The sequence below is a fragment of the Salarias fasciatus genome, chromosome 16 (assembly GCF_902148845.1).
Source record: "Salarias fasciatus chromosome 16, fSalaFa1.1, whole genome shotgun sequence".
NCBI classification, from domain to species: domain Eukaryota; kingdom Metazoa; phylum Chordata; class Actinopteri; order Blenniiformes; family Blenniidae; genus Salarias; species Salarias fasciatus.
Genome location: NC_043760.1, coordinates 18,373,377 through 18,392,275, shown reverse-complemented (window position 1 = coordinate 18,392,275; position 18,899 = coordinate 18,373,377). Strand labels below are relative to the sequence as shown.

Here is an 18,899-nt window from a genome sequence, read left to right as displayed (position 1 = left end):
ACCTGGTGCTGCTTTCAGCTCACAGCCTGTCATGTTGTCTCTCTTTCATCCTCAGCGTGCCACCCAGGCTTCTACAAGGCGTATGCTGGAAACATCAAGTGCTCAAAGTGCCCTCCACACAGTTTTAGCTTCGGAGAAGGAGCTGCCATCTGTCGCTGTGAGAAGAGCTTCTTCAGAGCCGAGAAAGACCCTCCGACGATGGCGTGCACACGTGAGTATCCCACAAATAAGCTTGCTTCCTCGTGACTGAGCCTGTTTGACAGTCAGATGATTATGAAGCTTATATAGAAGTAAAAAGATGTGTGTGTGTTTGTGTGTATGTGTGTATCTGAAGCAGTGAGTCCATATCAGAATTTGCATGTTCTCCCTGTGCATCTGTTCAGGATTTCTCCAGGTATTCTGTTTCCTCAGATAGTACAAAAACATCTACTCAAGGTTAATTGGTTTCTCTCAAATGCCTGTAGGTGTGAATACGAGTGTGTGCTGGATGATTGTCTGTTACTCTGTGTTCACACAGTGACGGGAAGACCCGTCCGGTTCATAACCTGCCCCGACCCATATTTACCTGGATTTAGCTCCAGTAACCTCATGATTATTATTGTGTTGAAGAATTTGTATGTTTGGATAATAATTTATGTTAACACATTTATTTGTATGTGCATTGCTAAGCTTCAGCCTCGATGCACACAAACCATAACGGCTGCTTGTAAATCCAGTTACGCACAAACACATCAGTGTGCACAAGAATCTAAAACCCCGTCTGCATGGAGATAGCAAGGTTTAGCCCTGGAAAGCCGTCACAGAAATACACCAATGTCAAAGAAAACAAGGAGCATACATGTGTTTGTTAAATCGCATACGGTGGAAATCATGAATGCAGAAGGAAAAATGGTTTGAATTTCACTCTGGGTTATAAAATAAAATGATAAAACATGAAAGTTTGTTGTTAAAGCCATAATGAGCTCAGTCTCTTCTGTATAGTGTGACTGTATACAGTCACTAGGAGGCGCTGAAAACAAGGTTAACATGCACATCAAGAACAAACCAGAAGAGCCCGTCACCCCTCGCCTTCATAATTCCTCATTAGACATACATGTTCAGGCCTGTGAGTCATCATTTCTGATGTGAGCGGAGGCGCGGGGGAGTTCTGACTCTCGCCGCCATCACTCATCATTAATATTACGGAGATAGAAGTAGTCATTTTGTAATTTGGTCTGATTAAACTTTAATTAACTCATTGTAAATTCACATTAAATATTTCTATACTTGTGCATCCCCGACAGTCTGGGTAAGTTATTACTTTGTCTACAGAGCCGGTGGATTACTCCAGTGTGCTCTCAGAAGCTGCTGCGGCTGTAAATCCAACCTCGTCTTCTGGACTTATCTGGTGTGAAACTGAACATTAGAGAGCCTCTGGATGAATTACATGGCTTTTGTTCGCCTGCCTCGTCCCCATCGATGATTCACTGGCTGTCATTACGACTTCATATTTGCATTAAATTACAGTTTAACCGGACTAATTCTCCTTTAATTAAAAAGCCATTTAGCTGTCACTGAGATAGACGGGGGCCGCGTCTGAGAGCTCTCCAGGGTGGAGGAGTGTATTTGTCTTTTACGACATGACAAAGCCCAGTCATTGTGGCTGTGTTGTTAGTTTACAGCGTCCTGCAACATTGCACTGTTTACATGAAGGTTCCTCTGAAAAGCACTGACTGATCCTTTGTTTATATCTGTAAATTCAAAGTGAAAGTCAGCATCTGTGAATATAAACTTGAACCCACTGACTTGATTTGAGCAGTTATCTCAGCGTGAACTCCACATTTATCTACTCACCTCACAACCAGTTGGGGTTCACTTTGGGATCTAGCTTTTTAAACTGTTCACACACCTTTCAGACATTAAGATTTTACAGAAATATCTGGCACGCACGTGTAACCAGATAATCTGTCACGAGTCGAACTGATATGTTGAGTCACAATGAAAACAAATGAACTCCAGTTCTCACCAAGGACAATAAAAACACCTGCTCCGACATGCTCAGCTGTAATTCAGTGCGTTGTTCAACAGCCTGTCGACGTGCGTTAGTCTTTAAATGATATTTTCCCATTGGAAGAGCACATTTGATATCTTCAAGGCCACTCTTGCTTTTAAGTACAAGCGCAGCGGAACACTGTGCGGAGGTGTGACAACCTCGCAAACTAAGAGGAGTAGCCCAGTGTACCACATCTATTTTTACGAGCTGTGAGCTCCGTGTTTACTCACATAATGCATTTTAATCAGCAGTCGTGCTGGCCTGAACATAAACTACCTGCTTGTTGGTGAGGTGGAAAAAAAAAAAGAAAGAAAAGAAATGGAGATTAAAGACTGAGGGCCTAAGAGGTAGACAAAGGTATGTGGGGGGGGAGAAGAGAAGATGTCACAGGACGAGAGATAAAGGTGGAGGAAAAGTGTAAAGGCTGGATGGAGAAAGAAAAGAAGGAGGGTGCTGATACTGATCTCCCCCCGGAGGAGAATAGGAGCTGATTGATGGCGGAGGGGTTGCTCCGCAGGAGGGGAGGTGGGCGGACTCTCCTCGATGGAGAGAATGGAGGAGGTGAGATAATGGCCGATAGAGGCAGGAGGAGATAAAGGAGGAGAATGGACACGCTGACAGGAGCGGAGGAGCGGGAGGAGGAGCTTTCCTGTCTGCTGAGATTTTGAGAACAGTGAGGGAAGGAGCGGGATGAAGGGATGGTGGAGGAGAGGGAAGCATCCCATTGTCCTGGCAGACAGTGAGCTTGGCAGGACGGGAGTGTTCAAATCCCCCAGGCCTTTTAACTCCACCCCGCTGACAGCTGGCTGCCTGCTGGAGCACAATGCTCACCCCGACACACAAACACGCACAACCGGGGAGCACAGAAACACCTCAGCCAAATGAAAAGTGAAGGAGTAACATAACTTAGGCTGTTTTAGAAAAATGCACCGCAAACTGCGCTTTTTATTTGTGAAAAATATGGCTGTTCTCTCAGCAGAGATTTGTCAGCAGACATGAACATTGGAGCTGATCTCCCTGTCAGATGGTTTGAGGATTAGTTCAGCTGTGCTTCACCTCATGGGGCAATTCTGAGTTCTGTGCTCATGTTGATGCTGGATATGCATCTTCTGAGGTCCCTGTAGTCACATCGGTAATGGGAGCCATCGAAGCTTTTGTCTGGATGATGTGCAATTGTATCCTCCGTACTGCTTATTGGAGGCCAAGTTGCTCAAAATTCATGGAATAATTTACAGTTCAATTTTCGGGTAAAAACAAAAAAAAAGAATCTCGTCTCTTTTCGAAAGTTTAGGGCTTGTAAATTCACTGGTGTCTCTGTTAGCTGTATGTAGGTGCTTCATTTTTTTCTAGTGGAATTATTCAACATAATTTCACATTCTAATTGTTGAACTCTGTTTCAGATCACTGTGGTGTTGTGGTTGGTTTCAGTGGAACTTGTCTGGCTGGATAAATACAATCCTAAATAATTGCTTTACTTGGAGCGTCTCCAAATCCAGCAGCAGAAAGGCTAATAAGTCATCAGCAGCGGTTACAAATGGTCCTACATTTTGTGAACTAAAAAAAAAAAGAATATGTGAAAACAGTAGGACCCATTTGAGTAAAAATAAATGTAAAAAGCCTCTAAAGTAAAAAAATAAATAAATAAATAAAAAGTATCACTTTGAAGGACTTTTTTTTACCAACTGAGACCTCAACCCATCACATATAAAATCAATAGTCAGAACGCCTGAAAAAATAGCTCTTTTTTTGTGCGCAACACCAATAAATATGATCTACTATCTGAAGATTAGGAATTATTTGCTGGTAAAATGATTTATTGCTCCAAATTCAGCTCTGAATTCTTCACATTTATCAGAGATTGGATTGTTCTCGGGTGATTCCAGCCTCATTAGTCCTTGTAAATCGCTGCTGGTTTTCGTTAGTCCTCCAGAGTGACTCAGCTTCACCTATTCAGGACACACCGTAAGATTTATCGTGACCTCCAGCAGTCATTTTATTTATGATGAAAAAAAAATTATGTATGGAGGCGGAATGCAAAATATAAAGAGGGAAAATTGAATTGGATTAGAGCCAACGCTCTGAACCAGAATACTCGTGTTTGAGTCCTCGGTTCAGGAATGACCTTAAGCTTATGTAAATAAGTAAATAAACAGCTGCATATCATATCGTAAGCAGAGGTTTTAGAGCCAGACGTTTGCTTTGAGCGAAATTCAGTGCAGCGTTTTAGATGCTTAAGCCTATTGACAAACGTGATTGTCGCTGTAATTTCATTCAGGATCAGGATCTGATTTACTGAACCACTCATTCCAGTGAACTGAACAGGTTGTTTCCATTTTCTTCTCCAGACCAGGTCCTCTGCTCTGAGAGGCGCAAAGAATCCACACATTACCTCGGCATGTTGCTGTAGAGCAGAAACGATACATTGTGCCATTTTCTGAGGCAGCTGTGGCTCAGTTGGCGAATTATCTCCTTCTGTTCATGTTTTGAAGAGTTCAAATGACAAGACACTGAATCCCGAGGGATTCCTAATGGCAAACAAGCACCTTGCCTGGTAGACGTCTCCAGTGGTATGTAAATGTGACTGATTATGTGAATGCGTGGCGTTTAGACTGCTGAAGAGGTAAAATTCACTCTGTGTCCCTTAAATTGACGAAACTTGCAAAATGTGTTCCTGAGCCTGTTGAAGTGTCGAAGGATATTTTAGTTTTTTTTATTTTTGTTCCTTAAACCTCGTCCTTACCCACAGGCCCTCCCTCTCCTCCCCGCAATCTGATGTTCAACCTGAACGACACTTGCCTGCTGCTGGAGTGGTCGCCGCCCAGCGACACTGGCGGCCGCCGCGACCTCACCTACAACGTCCTGTGCAAGCGCTGCGGCCCCGGCCCCGGCCACCAGTGCCAGCTCTGCGAGGAGGACCTCCGCTTCCTGCCGCGGCCGCAGGGCCTCACCAACGCCACCGTCACCGTCACGGACTTCTCCGCTCACGCCAACTACACCTTCGAGATCGAGTCGCTGAACGGCGTGTCGGCGTTGAGCGCGTTCCCCCGCCAGGTGGCCATCATCACCGTCAGCACCGATCAGGGCGGTCAGTACTCCGGTCGACACACACACTCACCTCGTAATGACCAAACGACACAACAGCTTGTCTATAGGCGGTAAACTATATAGCACTGGGTAAAGTGGCTTGTGAAGTTTTCTCTCTGGATTTGAATCTTTGTTACAAGCTCTTATTTAAGTCTACATTTCACCTCAAGCCATTTCCACTGTTTTTGAGCAACGTGCACGATAAACCATTTAAACAGACGTAAGATATTTATAGCAATATAAAGCCTTGGCGAAGATTTGTGCTTTCTGACTGCTCTTCCACAATTAAAGTTTTAAAGTTCTCATTCTTGTGAAAGAGAGCGAGAGAGAGAAGCTTTTATTTTTGTTGACCGTATTGTAAATGTTACGAGAGTGTTTGTACGGGTGTTTCCTTCGCCACTGCTGTAAATGACAACAGAGAGCAAGTAATGGCTGTCTCTTCCCTCCAGTTCGCTCCAAATAAGGTTTTTATGCTGAAAGGCCCATATTTCCTCTGGGACACTCCTTGGTAGATGGCGTGCTTATGCTTTTAATTTGTGATTTGCAAACACGGTGTTTTCTATTTTCTCCCTCCTCCCTCTCTTATCCTCCCTTGACTATTCTCTCACCAATTTTTTTTTTCCCCTCCTGGATGTTTGTCCTCCATCTCCTCCTCCTCTTTCTCTCCCCTCTCTAAACATGTTTGTTTTGTTACCTTCCTTTTTGTTCTCTCCTCCTCCTCCTCCTCCTCCTCCTCCTTTCTCTCCTTCCCTCCATCCCCGGTCTGCTGTGGGAGGCTGGGAGAAATACGTTCTTTGCATTCACCCAGAACACATTAAAGGCATTATTCTGTGTCACCAGGGACAGCTCTATAGCCTTTACAGGTACTGCAATTTTACACATCGCCTTTTTTATTTCATTAATATGCTCAGTTTAGCACATATAGTCGTGGCAGGTCCCCGGGTGAAGCACGGGACGCATTTCACCACAAACATGCCAGCTGCAGCCATTTAACACGCTCGAGGGAAACGGCAGATTTATGGCCCTCAGACAGTGATCAGAAGAGTTATAATGTATTTCACCACCATTACCTCGACGAAAACTGGAGTTTGGTCAGAGAGTCAATAGTTCGTGTCATCTGATTTAGTGGAAATGATTGTACGTTATTGATTACAGAGCAGATTATATGTAAGCTGTGCATGAGAGTAATACCCAGGCCATGTACTGATGATTCAAGCATCTATAAAATTATCTCCATTCCTTCTCTGTTGTGGTAGCAGGAGTCACATTGCAAACATTTTTGCACATTAATTTAATAAATTTTCATTGTATTTTATTATAATGCACAGTGGTTTAGTGGTGAGCATTCTTTCCCCATAGCAGGAGTGTCTTTGGTTCAAGTCTGGCTTTCTGTGAGGAGTTTGCATGTTCTCACTATATGTGCGTTTTGACTGTGAATGTTCTTCCAACAGTCCAAATGCAGCAATTTGAGGCTATTTGTTGTCTATAAAATGCACCTGAGTGTTTGTGAGTTTCTGTTTGCCATGTGAGCGTTCACACTTTCCTGTGTTTGTTGATTCCAGTCTGATAAAATCACGTGACCAGTTCCCTGTTAGTGGAAAAATGAGCCTCATGAACAAATCAAAAAATGGAATTATGTAACTGTAAAGTTGTGGGACCGCTGGAGGTGCTGGTTTCAGAGTGAGTCAGAGTGACAAAGATGACAAAACAAATGGAAAAAAGAAAATAAAATCTCTTTAATATAGGATGGGTTAAATCAAGTTTTCTGTTTTGAACAGGGTTAGGGTTCCCACCCTGCTTTGGATAAAGCAGGATAATAGTTGGGTGGATGTTTCCAGGTGTGGTTTCTATATAAAGTCCGTGTAGCTCAGCAATATATGAGCTGAAAGTGACAAACCTCTCAGCTTCCCGACCTTTTAACTTTGTGGCCGTGCCGCAGACGAAGCCATTACAACCTGGAACAATCACACAGGAAATCTCTGAAGTACCTAAGTGCGGCTTACTTTATGCAGTGCAGGTGTTAACTTATGTATTTCCCCCTCCGGGCTTGGCACGGCTGACAAGCTCGTTTAGCACCGGTGAAAAATGGGAAGCTTGACTCAGTGTTCACTAATTCCTGCGTACACTCGCCGCCTCCCGTACACAGAAAACTGCTTCCCTCGTGCAAAAGAAGAATGAACAATGTGCAGCGGGGATTCGACAACTGTGTTTTGGTATCAGCATCAGACTCGATGGCCTGTAGATAATAATCCTAAATGCTCAGGAGTTCAACCTTGTTCATTGTTACATTTTTCTTTATTGGCTGTTGAGAGTAACGTATATATTTCCATATTTCCATAGTTTCCTTCCAGCATGTAAACACAGGCTTGCTCGATTAACTTGGCCTCAGTGAAACATTACAGACGAAGGTCTCTGTTTGGTCTGTGATGGACCGGTCCAGGATGTAGCCTACCATCCACACGATGTCAGCTGGGACAGACTTCAACTCCCAGGACCCGATCTGGGTTAAAGGCGGCGTAGAAGATGGATGGATGGATGGATGGAGCGCCATTCCCAGGTTTCTCAATTATTTAGGGGAAAATATTACTTTTCTCTCGCTATGTTCTTATGTGTACAGCAATAGGCAAGAAGGTTTTCAGGCTGGACACCAGCATCTTTGGATTTATTACAATAACATTGTGGTATTGAATTCTCGATGCATTTTTTTTTTTTTAATTTGACCTTTTTTGGACCTCATGCTTTTGTCAATTTTATATCTCATGACATCCTCCATATCATTTCTTTTATCACATTCCCGAACTGTCCTCGCTGCATATATGAGCCTGGATAGAGTGTAATGTCACTGGCAGCTTGTTGGTGGAGGAATGAATTGTACTTTTACTGTTTTTTTTTTTTTTTTTTTTGTGAAGCCTGCTTCTTGGCTGTGTGGATTGCCGCCACACTCATCCGCACTAACACTTCAGTGTTGTGCAAGCAGAAGGGTTTATTTGCTATATATGAATAGCATTCAGCTGGATGGAATCAAACTTTCTAACTAAAGCTATAATGATACTAGACAACAGCTCACTGTATTCTTCCAGTCAAACTGACTTAACGAAGAGTGACAATTTTCATACTGTCAGCAGTGTTATAAGTGCAGCAGCTTTTTATTTTATTTTCTAAATGAGTGTACGAAAGGTCAGCATGTTTATTTGAGGCGCAGATAACCATGCAGACCGTCTGCAGGAGGGGAAATCTTGCACGCTGCAGTGATATGCATACATAGTTTGGCACATATGCTGTCCCTGACAGATCCACCTAAACCTTTGCTTGATGGGCTTGTTTGGTGCGCAGAAAATTCAAACACCATTAGCATAGCGTTGCCATCAGCAGAAATGAGACGGCCATGCGAATTTCGTCTCTGTTGTGAGGAATATCAAGAGTCTTCTGTTAGAATTGTACTCTGGCTGTAAATAAATTGGAGTTTGTCATTAAAATGCAGATGGCCACTTTGGTAAATGCTTCATGCCAGTGGAAGCGGGATTTGATTTGTTGTGACTGTGATGTGCTGGTTTGCAGAAAAAGTGACACAAACATCTATAAATGCATAATACTGCACACACGCATGGGTTAGAAAACTATTGACAAAGGTTTTCCTATTATGATGTACATCGAATAATTGTCCAGCAATAAGTCATTAAAAAAAAAAAAAACCCAGCAATGGCAGGTTTTTGTCCCAAAGCAAAATGTTTGCATTGAGTCCCTCAGAAATACTTCCCAAGTGTGCGTCTGGGTTAAGGAGGAAAAAGTGACGGCGAGTTGAGAGGATGCAAAAGGTCAAGTGAAGACCGAAGGAATCTGTTGATGGAGCGAGCCTGAGCGGTAAACAGAGAAGGGGTGAGAGTTTGGAAAGGAAAATAGAGATCGGAGGCTTTCCAGATGTAGAGGAGTGGGACACCGACAAATGAAGTGGCGGCGAAGAGGAAGAGGGGTGAAAGAAGATGGGAAATAAGCGGCAGCGAGTTTGAGAAGATGATTGAGTGAGAAGAGGATCGAAAGAGCAAAGAAGGGGGTGGCAGGATGAAGGAGAGGGTAAATTAGCTGACAAGAAATGTGGGCAGAGGATAAAGAGAGAGAGCAGGGGCGAGTAGAGATTCAGGCGTGTGTGTGTGTATGTGTGTGTATGTGTGTGTGTGTGCGCCTTCTTACTTCAATTTCTAATACAGTTAACAAACTCCCATCTAATGATCCTGGTTTTTGGATGTGAAATAATACTTGGAATCTGATGAAGCCGGTGCTGTCCTGTCCTAATCAATAACAGCAGGACAGCAGGAGGGTCAGGATACAATAAATATTCACTCCACATGAAGCCTTTATCTCGCCCTGACCGTCAGCGCCGTTACAACAGATGACCTGATGAGGTTGCCTCTCCACTTTGTGAGTTCTTTCCTAAAGTAAACATTGTGACACTCTATTCTTCTTTTAATTTTGAAGGTTTCGTAATGAAAAATGTCACGACGATGAGCGGCCAGTTGCAGAAAGCGGAGGCGGAGGAAGAGGACAAGTAGTGTACAGTGTGGTCTCGGAACAGGAATGTTTCTTTAATCACAGGAAGCAGCTGGGTAATTGTGAATGTCACCAAAGGCAACGAGAGACAGATTGGATTCGCGGTTGTTGCGACGCATCACAACATTCTCAGCGCAAACCTGAGAGACTCTAATCAGACCGTCTTTTGTAGATGAAGAGCAGGTGGGTGAAACGAACAATCTCCAGGCAGCGTGATGACACGGAGTAACACAGGAGGAGTCGCGGCGAGGAGCGCTGCTCATCGACTGCCACTGTCCACATCAATTCCTTTTGATTCACTCATTTAAATTGCAACCTTAAGGCTGTGCATCTACAAAGATATTATGTCACTATTCACTAAAACAAATGTGACATGAGTGCGCCTGGGTGTTTGTAAATACACTAAAGGGTTCGTGACTTCAGGGTGAGCAGTGTTTCATGTTTGAAGTAATTATGACTCCATAAATTTGAGTCTCATTCATGCGAGCTGTCAGACTTCTCTGTTCAACCCGTAACTCATGTGAGACCTATACATACATACATCTGAGTGTGAAATTTCTGCATATACTGCATATAGAGTGAGTTGCATTCCCTGACTCAATGAGATGTTGACCTTGAAAAACTCTGAAATTTCCTCGCTGTTTCAGGCATGTTAGGAGCAGATCTGTCGATGTCTTTAGTGGATCACTCAGTGTGTTACATGGATTCTCGATCCGACTTCTGTCATATTTTCAGAGAGACGTTAAACTTTCGATTTATGATCCCACCAATCCAGAGCAATAGTTAGAGTAATCCAATATTCACCTTCCCTGAAGGTTCGTATGTCGTCTGCCATATTGTGTAGATCGCCGATATCTGTCAAAGTAACATTTTCATGACTGACGGGACTCAGTTTCCAGAATGTCTCACTTTTATTTAACTTATGTTTCATCTTGCTGCGACTGAGTGAAGCGTGTTTGTGTGTGAACATGACTTCATTTTGCTCCCAAAACTGTCAGGAAAGACAGTTGAAGGAAAATTGCTGCGACCTAATCTGGAGCAAGAATAAACACCTTATTGATATTTGGTCGAATAACTCAGTAAAGATACTAATAACAACTCTTAAGAAGGGAATTTTATGCTGTGATTAGTAACCACCTCAGAGAAGGAGAGGTTTGCTGCACCGCTGCATTAAAACCAAGAGAAACCTTTATATTGAATATCAAAAAACACACAAAAAAATGCCAAAAACATTTCAAAACTTTGAAGTAATGGTCATCCTCTCTCAATAGTTAGAAAACATGGATACATGGCACTTCCTCAGTCAACATGCTCCAGTTAAGCAAATTTCCATTTTGCTGTGCACCACAAGAAACACGGACAGGTGTGGAAACACGAAGTGATGAAGGGTTAATTTAAACACAAGTTATGACACAATGTGAGTTTTTACACTTGTTGCTCTTTTGTTTCATTGATTATACTTTTCCCAGTTTCCACTCCACACATTTATCAGTAGAGCTGAAACAAGGTGGGTTCACTGTTGTACTTAAGGTTTTTTTTAAGGAAGAAGGTCTGAAGAACACCACAAGAAAGTTTGAAGATGCTCTTATCAAGTCTTCCATCCGTCACAGTTTGTTAATGTCACCGATTTGCCAACTCTTACACCTGACTGCTGAATATATCCTGTGACAAGGCGCTAATCATTGTGCTACCTGCTGAAAATGTCAGAGCTGTTAATATTTTCACACACACGCGCACTACTCGCTCGCACACTATCCAAACTCATTACCAATTACATCTGTGAGGAATCGTCCAAACTGCCTGTTTGTTCACGGCCATGTTTACTGCTGTGGCGAGATGATAAATATTATGTTGGGGAAGAGTGTCGTAGTTCAAACGGAAATCTGTGACAAGAAAATGAGGACTGTGCGGCGAGCTGTTGTCTCAGTTCCTGCTCTACAAAACTTTTATTGCCATCCTCATCAATGCATCATGGTTTCATTTGTGAGCTGTGATACGATAAATATGCTCAAATTAGATCTTTTCTTCCCAGACAGCCAATAATTCTGAGGCAAGATGATTAACTTCTCAGTTGTGTAAGTCATGCTTTTTATTTTATTTTGTTGCTTTACGCCTTGTTGCTGACGGTGTTTTGCTATTAACTGGCGTTAAATGTAAACCAGCTTTTTGTTTTGTTTCTACAAATACATCTGTCAAAGCCTAATAGCGTACCGGAAATCCTCGGCCGTCTGCTCTGGCCCAAACTAGCACCGGCACAATTATGCAGTATTGGCTTTCAGTGAACAGTGTGTGTTAAACTCCTGGCCTTCTCAGCCACCGTACTCCTCCCAGGCAGCCCCCTCCTGGCGCGGCGCCACGCTCTAACTAACTATGACAAATTAGCCCCACACTTAATTACTAGCCTGGGAAAATCACAATGATGTTTATTAGGCGCGGCATCATAAAGCGGTGTGTCCGTGCCCCGAGACCAAAGCGCTATACGAGGGAAACACTAATAATAACAACAACCGTACAAATTGGCCGAGCGGAATGACCGGAGGCCTCCAGGCACGGGCTGATGTGGGGTGAGGAGGAAGGTGACTTTCCGTGGATGAATCAATACGGCTCTCCACTGCGCTGTTGCACTGAGCTCCCGTGACCAGTTCAGCCTGACGCGCACACACACACACACACACACACACACACACACACACACACACACGCTATCTTGTGTGTGTATCACAGAGGCAGATTTGGTTGAGAAACCCTTTATCTAGCATGAGAAATCAGCCAGTGATGAAAAAATAGTTAAGATCACAGGAGAATTTTTTTTTTTTCTTCCCCCCCTGCACTTGACATAGTGGGGTATCTTTGAGGGGCCCCTCATCTGATAAAGATTAAGTGCGTTCATATGTGTGTGAGTGTGTGTGTGTGCGTGACCACAGTCGTGCCGGTGACTCCGGCCTTGTAGGGAGAGGAGTCGTAAATAGAGGCTTGATGCCTGCAGGCTTATTAACAGTTGATTTATCTGCCTCCCTGTAAAGGATGCGCGCCCTTGGCACCGGAGCCCAGGGATCAGCCCCGGGGGGCCCCAATTACCCCGTGTCATGTGTGTATGTGCAGGTGTGTCAAGGGAATATTCCACCTCGCGCGGGGTGTCATGGGTGCCGCTCGTGTGCGTGCGCCTTATGTTGCCATATACGTCAGCGCCAGGGTCATCTTCATCATCACTCTCTCCCCCGCTATCACACCCACACGTTCACACGCAGCCTTTATGCCTCCTGTGGCGAGAGATACAGGGGGGAATAATAGAATGGGATAAATTTATTCGACAGCCCTCTGTCTTCCGCCTGATTTATCTGAGTATTTATTCTGCTTATGTGCATTTATCTTTCTTTTTTTTTCCCCCCCTCTTGTTCCTTCGTCTTTACCTCTCTGCCGTACTTTTAGATTTTATTTCAGTTTGTGTTTCACTCTTGTCTTCATCACTGCAAATACTGACAGTACATTGCATTGGTTTAATGCATTCAAGCTCATCTCTGTTGCACATGGTAGTTTAGCTTTCATCCTTTCTTTCCTTTTAAAAAAAGAGTTTCATCATAGTGTCACAATAGTGTGATGTGTTTAATCTCTTTCTCTGATCTTCTTGTTTAATAGAAGCCAATATTAAACAAACCGTGTACTTTATGTTGTCTGGCTGCTGCATCTTTTTATCATTCCGCTCATCATCACGCTGTCACTGTAGCTAATCTAAATTATGAGTTCTGAAGAGTAAGATGGAAATGAGGCGTTATTCTTGTTGAATGATTTCAGCACGGACAAAAAAGTTTAAGATACAAATAGAAAATAGAATCAGACATTTAATCAGACATTTCTCATTTGGCAGGGGGGAGTGAGTCATCTTGTGAAACAGTAATGTTACAGTTCTTCCCAGTATTTTTGATTCATTAGCAGCCAGTGTATTTTTGTGTTCTGAGACAAGATTTATATTTAATTTGAGAATTGTTGCTCTCCCAGGGATGCTGATTTCACTCCCATAGTGACTTCGACACCCAAACAAATTGCTTTTTGCATTTAGAAAAAGCCATCTAAAACTGTGACCTTTTGAGTTTTTTTTCCCTCTCTCTCATAAGTATTTACAATATTCTGGACTTTTTTTGTCGTGTACACAGGGGAACATAGAAAATCCTGGGTTTTGTGAAGAATTAAGGTGGATTCTCCCTGTATTGAGAATGTATCCGTCCTCCCGATCACGCCCACATATTACACGGTTGGCAATAATCTTTATTAGCATTTCCATTGCTATCCAGGTTTGGATTAGACTTAAGTCGGATTTCTGTACAATATTAGGTTTTTTTTCACAATCAGAACACTGTGTGACTGCGCACACACCAAGCAGAAACCCATCAGCGATTCCTGCTCAGCCACCGTCACCTTGAAGGAAGTCACCCTGCACGATGGCACGGCACTCCCAGAGTTCCTGTTATGGAGCCGAAGCTCACTTCTCATCATCCCCTTCATGTCGAGCACTACGCATGGTCCTTGATGCACACAAATCTCCTCCGCCATCTGAAAAGGCCAACGCTTGAACTTTATATTCCAGGAGAGGCGGTGGTCACAGGACGCCAAGCCGACGAGTGAATCGATGCTCAGCAGCAGTGCTGACCGCCAAAAAAAAAAGCCTCCAAGCACCGCGACTTGATCAAGCATCAAAGTGTTATCATGCAACAGCGCGAGGGCCCTGTGTGTGTGAGTGCTGATCATATGTGCAGTGATCCCCATCACATTGTTAAATTGTGTGTTTGTTTGTTTGTTCATTGAATAATATATAATTGACCTCTTGTTCATCTGGTCCACAGTCCGGTTGATTAACTTATTGCATTACCCAGAACCCCCAACTATTTCTCACTTCCTGCTTTTTTCCTTTTGCTTTTGGCTTTCTGTATTCACAACCTCACAAACACTTTGTCTTCCTGAAACCACACCGCTCGTTGTCATTACTCACTACAGAGAACACTGACCGGCTGCATCAGCATTTAGTGGGAGTTTTTGCATCGTCTGTTTACAGCTTAAAGTGGACACGTCGAGAGCACAATCCGTGTGAGTTTTATGAGTCTGAATGTCTTCGGCACGCCACCATTTTGGGTTATTTTGTGCGTGCACATGCTTTCATTATGGATTGAATGCACTGCGATGTAAATGTTATCTCAGGTATTTTGTGCAAAATGTTCTGGCTCCTGTGCCTCAGAGTGATGTAGTAGAAGCTGCTGCTGACAGTTCAGCCCTCTGGGACACACTAATAATCTCAACAACCAAACAGAAAGCTATGAGAATGCACTATTTTTTATTTATTTATTTTTGACTAGTGACTTTTCTCACCTCCACTGCTGATGGAAACAAATCAGGGACACACATGAAACCTGAAGTTAATCTGACACATTCATTTACCAAATAGCAGCTGGCACCACTGGTGTAGTGCAGGTTTGTTGACAAGACGCAGCTCTTCTCATCAGTGATATCAGTCAATAGGTAGTTTGGTCTGCTGTGGTCAACAGGACAGCATGAAGTGAAGCCGCTTGATTAAGGAGTAAAATGTGTTCCACGTACAGTCTGTCTGATATTTGACAATTCATTTCACACGCAGTCTCTCAATACACCGCGCGCAGTCTGCTTGTCACATTTAGAGAAAAGAAGAGCAAAAGGAAGGAGTTATTTCAATCCCAAAAGCTTGAAGTAGAACTTTCTAAAATGTTGGGCAGCCGTGAAGTGTTGTGTTATTATTTAAATTTGCATCTGTTTGGGGCTCATTTCGCAAACCTCTGCGACAGTAAAGCAGGTACAGCTTTTTCTTTCAACTCCAAAGTTGTTTGAAATTGTGATGATGATGCATTGATCGGGCTGTGTGCTTGTCAGACAAGGAGAGTCGTGATTCCATTTCATGCGAATGATTTTATTTTGAAACAGTAAGTGAGATTACACCTAAAAGCTCCTGTTGCTCCTCCACGGGAGTGATTACCATATTTAAACCTGTGCTGTCACCGTGCAGTTGCACACACCTCCCACTCTCTTCTAGCACTGGTTCGCCTCTTCTCAGCACCTCTATTTAAGGTTTTTAAATCCCTCCCAAAAAAATAAAAAAAATACTCCTGTCAGTGTACACTCATTTAGTTCAGCTTCACTCAGGTGCACATTAACTGAAACAAGTAGAGCTGCGTTTCAGTGAGTATATGACTTTTTGATCACATTTGTAATTGTTTATATATCACTCGGTTATGTTTTGTTGCTTTGCTTGTCTGGTTAGCTCTGTAATCCCAGTCTTTAGGGAAATTCATCTGCTTGTCGACTGGACCTGTGCGCTGCTCCCAGCTGAACACGCCGTGATTACAATTAGCTGCTTGTACTCTTGAAATGCCTGGACTCTGTAGCTTCATCATATTTCATCGATTCGTGATGACTAATACGTAATTCAGAGGAAGTAAGGCTCTCCTAATGAGATGAGTTTCTCTCTACCAACCTAAGTTGTTTATATTCACTGTGTTTTGAAGTATTCCCACTAACGCTGGTTGGTCCTCCATATGATGAAATGTCTTTGAGTGTTTGATAAACACAATAATAATATTCAGTGTTGTATTACAGCCACAGTTTAACCATGATTAAGTGGCCATTGGAAATGCTACTTGAAATCCAGTTTTTGCAACAAACTGAGACATTTTCTTGCTGCAGTAGTGTTCTTAGCCATTAAAAACTATTGAATACGTCAAACATCTTAACACTGCACCGTCTGATTCATGTCCTTGTGCTTCTATTTTATTCTGTCTGCCGCTTTTTGTAAAGTTTTGTAAGTTTGTCTTTTGTGTTTCAACAGGTCTCACTTGAAAATGAACATGTCTCAATTAGACCTCCTGAATATTTTTTTTTTTTTTTTTAGTTAGTTTATTTCAGTCTTCTTTTAACATGGAAACACAAGTAGCATAATTCTTTCAACTTAAACAATACATTTGACTGAAAGGATATAGGCAGAAGTTTATCACTTGTATCGCCTACCCCTAGCAACATAAACATTAGCAAGACAGCAACAAAAAAGTATTAATAAAGGTATTAATAAAGGTCAAATTTAAATTAAAAAAAAAAAAAAGGTTAAGTATCCGCACCCATTCAGTACAGTGTTATGATTTCTCTGTAGTCTTTTCACAGTTCTGTCCAACCAGGTCCGGCTGACCTTAGCACCCATGGGTGACTGATCCCATCAGGCATCCTCTGGTAATTCTTCACCCTGGCATCCCTTCATCTTCCCCTCCACACTCTCACTCTTCATCTCTCTCCTCTTCAGCCGCGGTGCTGAATACCAGCAGAGAAAGCATCAGCTGTATTACTGTAAATTCTGAAATCCCTGTTGCTCCTTCGTTGTCTCATGCAACTTAATATGAGAAACTGGTTTCATTTTTTTTCCCAGTGTAGTCAATCATCTGTGTGTGTCTGTGTGTGCATACGTAATGTGAGATTTGTCTTCTTTTTTTCTTTTTTTTTTTTGAAGCGATGATTAAAAGACTAATCATGCTGGAAGAGAGCGCTGCTGTGTTGTTAGATGAAAGAGAGATTGATGTGGCTTATGGTTGGTTAAATCGTCGAACAGTATCTATGTCTGAGTGGTTTATGTGTTTAAGCTTGTGCGTGGACTGGGTGCGTGTTTATCCGCTCCATCGCACATGCTGATGTGGGGCGTACCTTTCCTCCCCACGTCGATGCACCTGCACCACACGACTCGAGAAGCCGCAACTTTTGATTCAATCAGGACGGGTAACTGTTGTCCTTGCCAGCTGTGTGACTTCGGGTTTTTAGAAAATATTCCCAGAAAAGTAAAATCCACTAACTGCAGTTTGCAGAGTTTTCAGATCTAAAGTATACCGAGTTGATATGCAAGCTCATTGGCTTTCCTAACCTCACCATAGCAAACCGCTGATATATGCTGGCTGAAGGTTAAGCCACACATTTCATTTCTTGGCCTTAAAAATCTATATTATTGACTGAAACGACATTCAAATTATGAGAGGAGGTGGAGTTTTCCCTCCCTTAACCAAAGATTAGAGGAGGTTTTCTTCCAAATGTTATATAACCATCAGCACTGGTAGTACTGGGATCAATGATGATAATGCTTTGAGTTAAATTAAAACTCAGTTTGGTGTCTAAAGTAATCAATGGCTCGAGGCAAGTTACAAGCCTGCAATGGTTTCTTCACACACCGATGCTGTTTTCTAGATATTTGTAATGAGTCACTGAATTACATTAGAGGACAGCAAAATATAGTAAATACTGCAAATGGTTTCTTCAATGCTTGAGCAGTATATGCACAGAGAATCTGTAATAATATAGAAAATATATTTTTTTAAATGGAATTAAACAGATATGCTGGGTTAATAATATGACATATTTGCTATTGACCTTCATCTGAAGTTAGCTTATTTTTTGAATAAGAGCCTGTTGAATTGGACTGAGGTGTGTTACTGAATCATACTGAAATATGAAAAATTTGAGCTAAATACTGGAAATTATTGTTTAAAAACAAAAAAACAGAGGGAAAAAAACGGCAGGCTGGTTGGAATCTAAGTGAACAGTAAAGCTTTCACCAAGCGGCGTTACGGTCCTGTGGTGTAAATGTTAAATGACCTGTTCACACAGCTGAGCATGACTTCTTCACTGCTTTTATCAATATTTTTTAGCGCAGTTGTTTTGTATGCATTAGCAACACCTGACCCACCCACTGAAGTCTTCCTCCTACTTACACACTAAGCACAGTCCCGTATCTGTTAAAACCAGATATTCCCTTAATCCATCATCATGCGGGGAAGACTATCCTGCTCACCTGAGCGCCACACATTTATTTAGCTAAATGGAGGAAACGCAATTTCTTCTTGTTCATAGAAATCAGCGCAAACTTGTATGTTCGTGAAAAACAGGAACTTTAGATCCATCTTGATCCTCACGTCATTACATGCCAGGTCCATAGGATCCGTGTACAGTATGACCATGTGGCGAAGCTTCATTTTCTTGGATCGCAGTTCTTCGTTGCTTATTATTAGAACCTACGAACGTGTGACAGCCGACCCACACGCTCGACACCCACCAATCCCGCTACAGGAGGTAGAATGTATAGATAGATAGAGTGCATAATTTATAGAATGCTTGAAGCAGGAAAAGAAGAGATCAAGTGTCCGGAAATTCAAACCCTCTGTGTAGCATATCTTCTCATCATGTACCGTAT

The 18,899-nt window shown here is 42.5% G+C and overlaps 1 protein-coding gene across 1 annotated transcript in view; it reads left to right on the top strand.

Moving 5' to 3' along the window:
- The window catches only part of LOC115402885 (ephrin type-A receptor 6-like), a 154,303-nt gene that overhangs the window by 81,619 nt on the left and 53,785 nt on the right, over positions 1 to 18,899 (top strand). The window contains exons 4-5 of the mRNA XM_030111504.1: positions 56 to 211; positions 4,779 to 5,117. Coding sequence (XP_029967364.1) covers positions 56 to 211; positions 4,779 to 5,117 — 495 coding nt within the window. The remainder of the gene's footprint in view (positions 1 to 55; positions 212 to 4,778; positions 5,118 to 18,899) is intronic.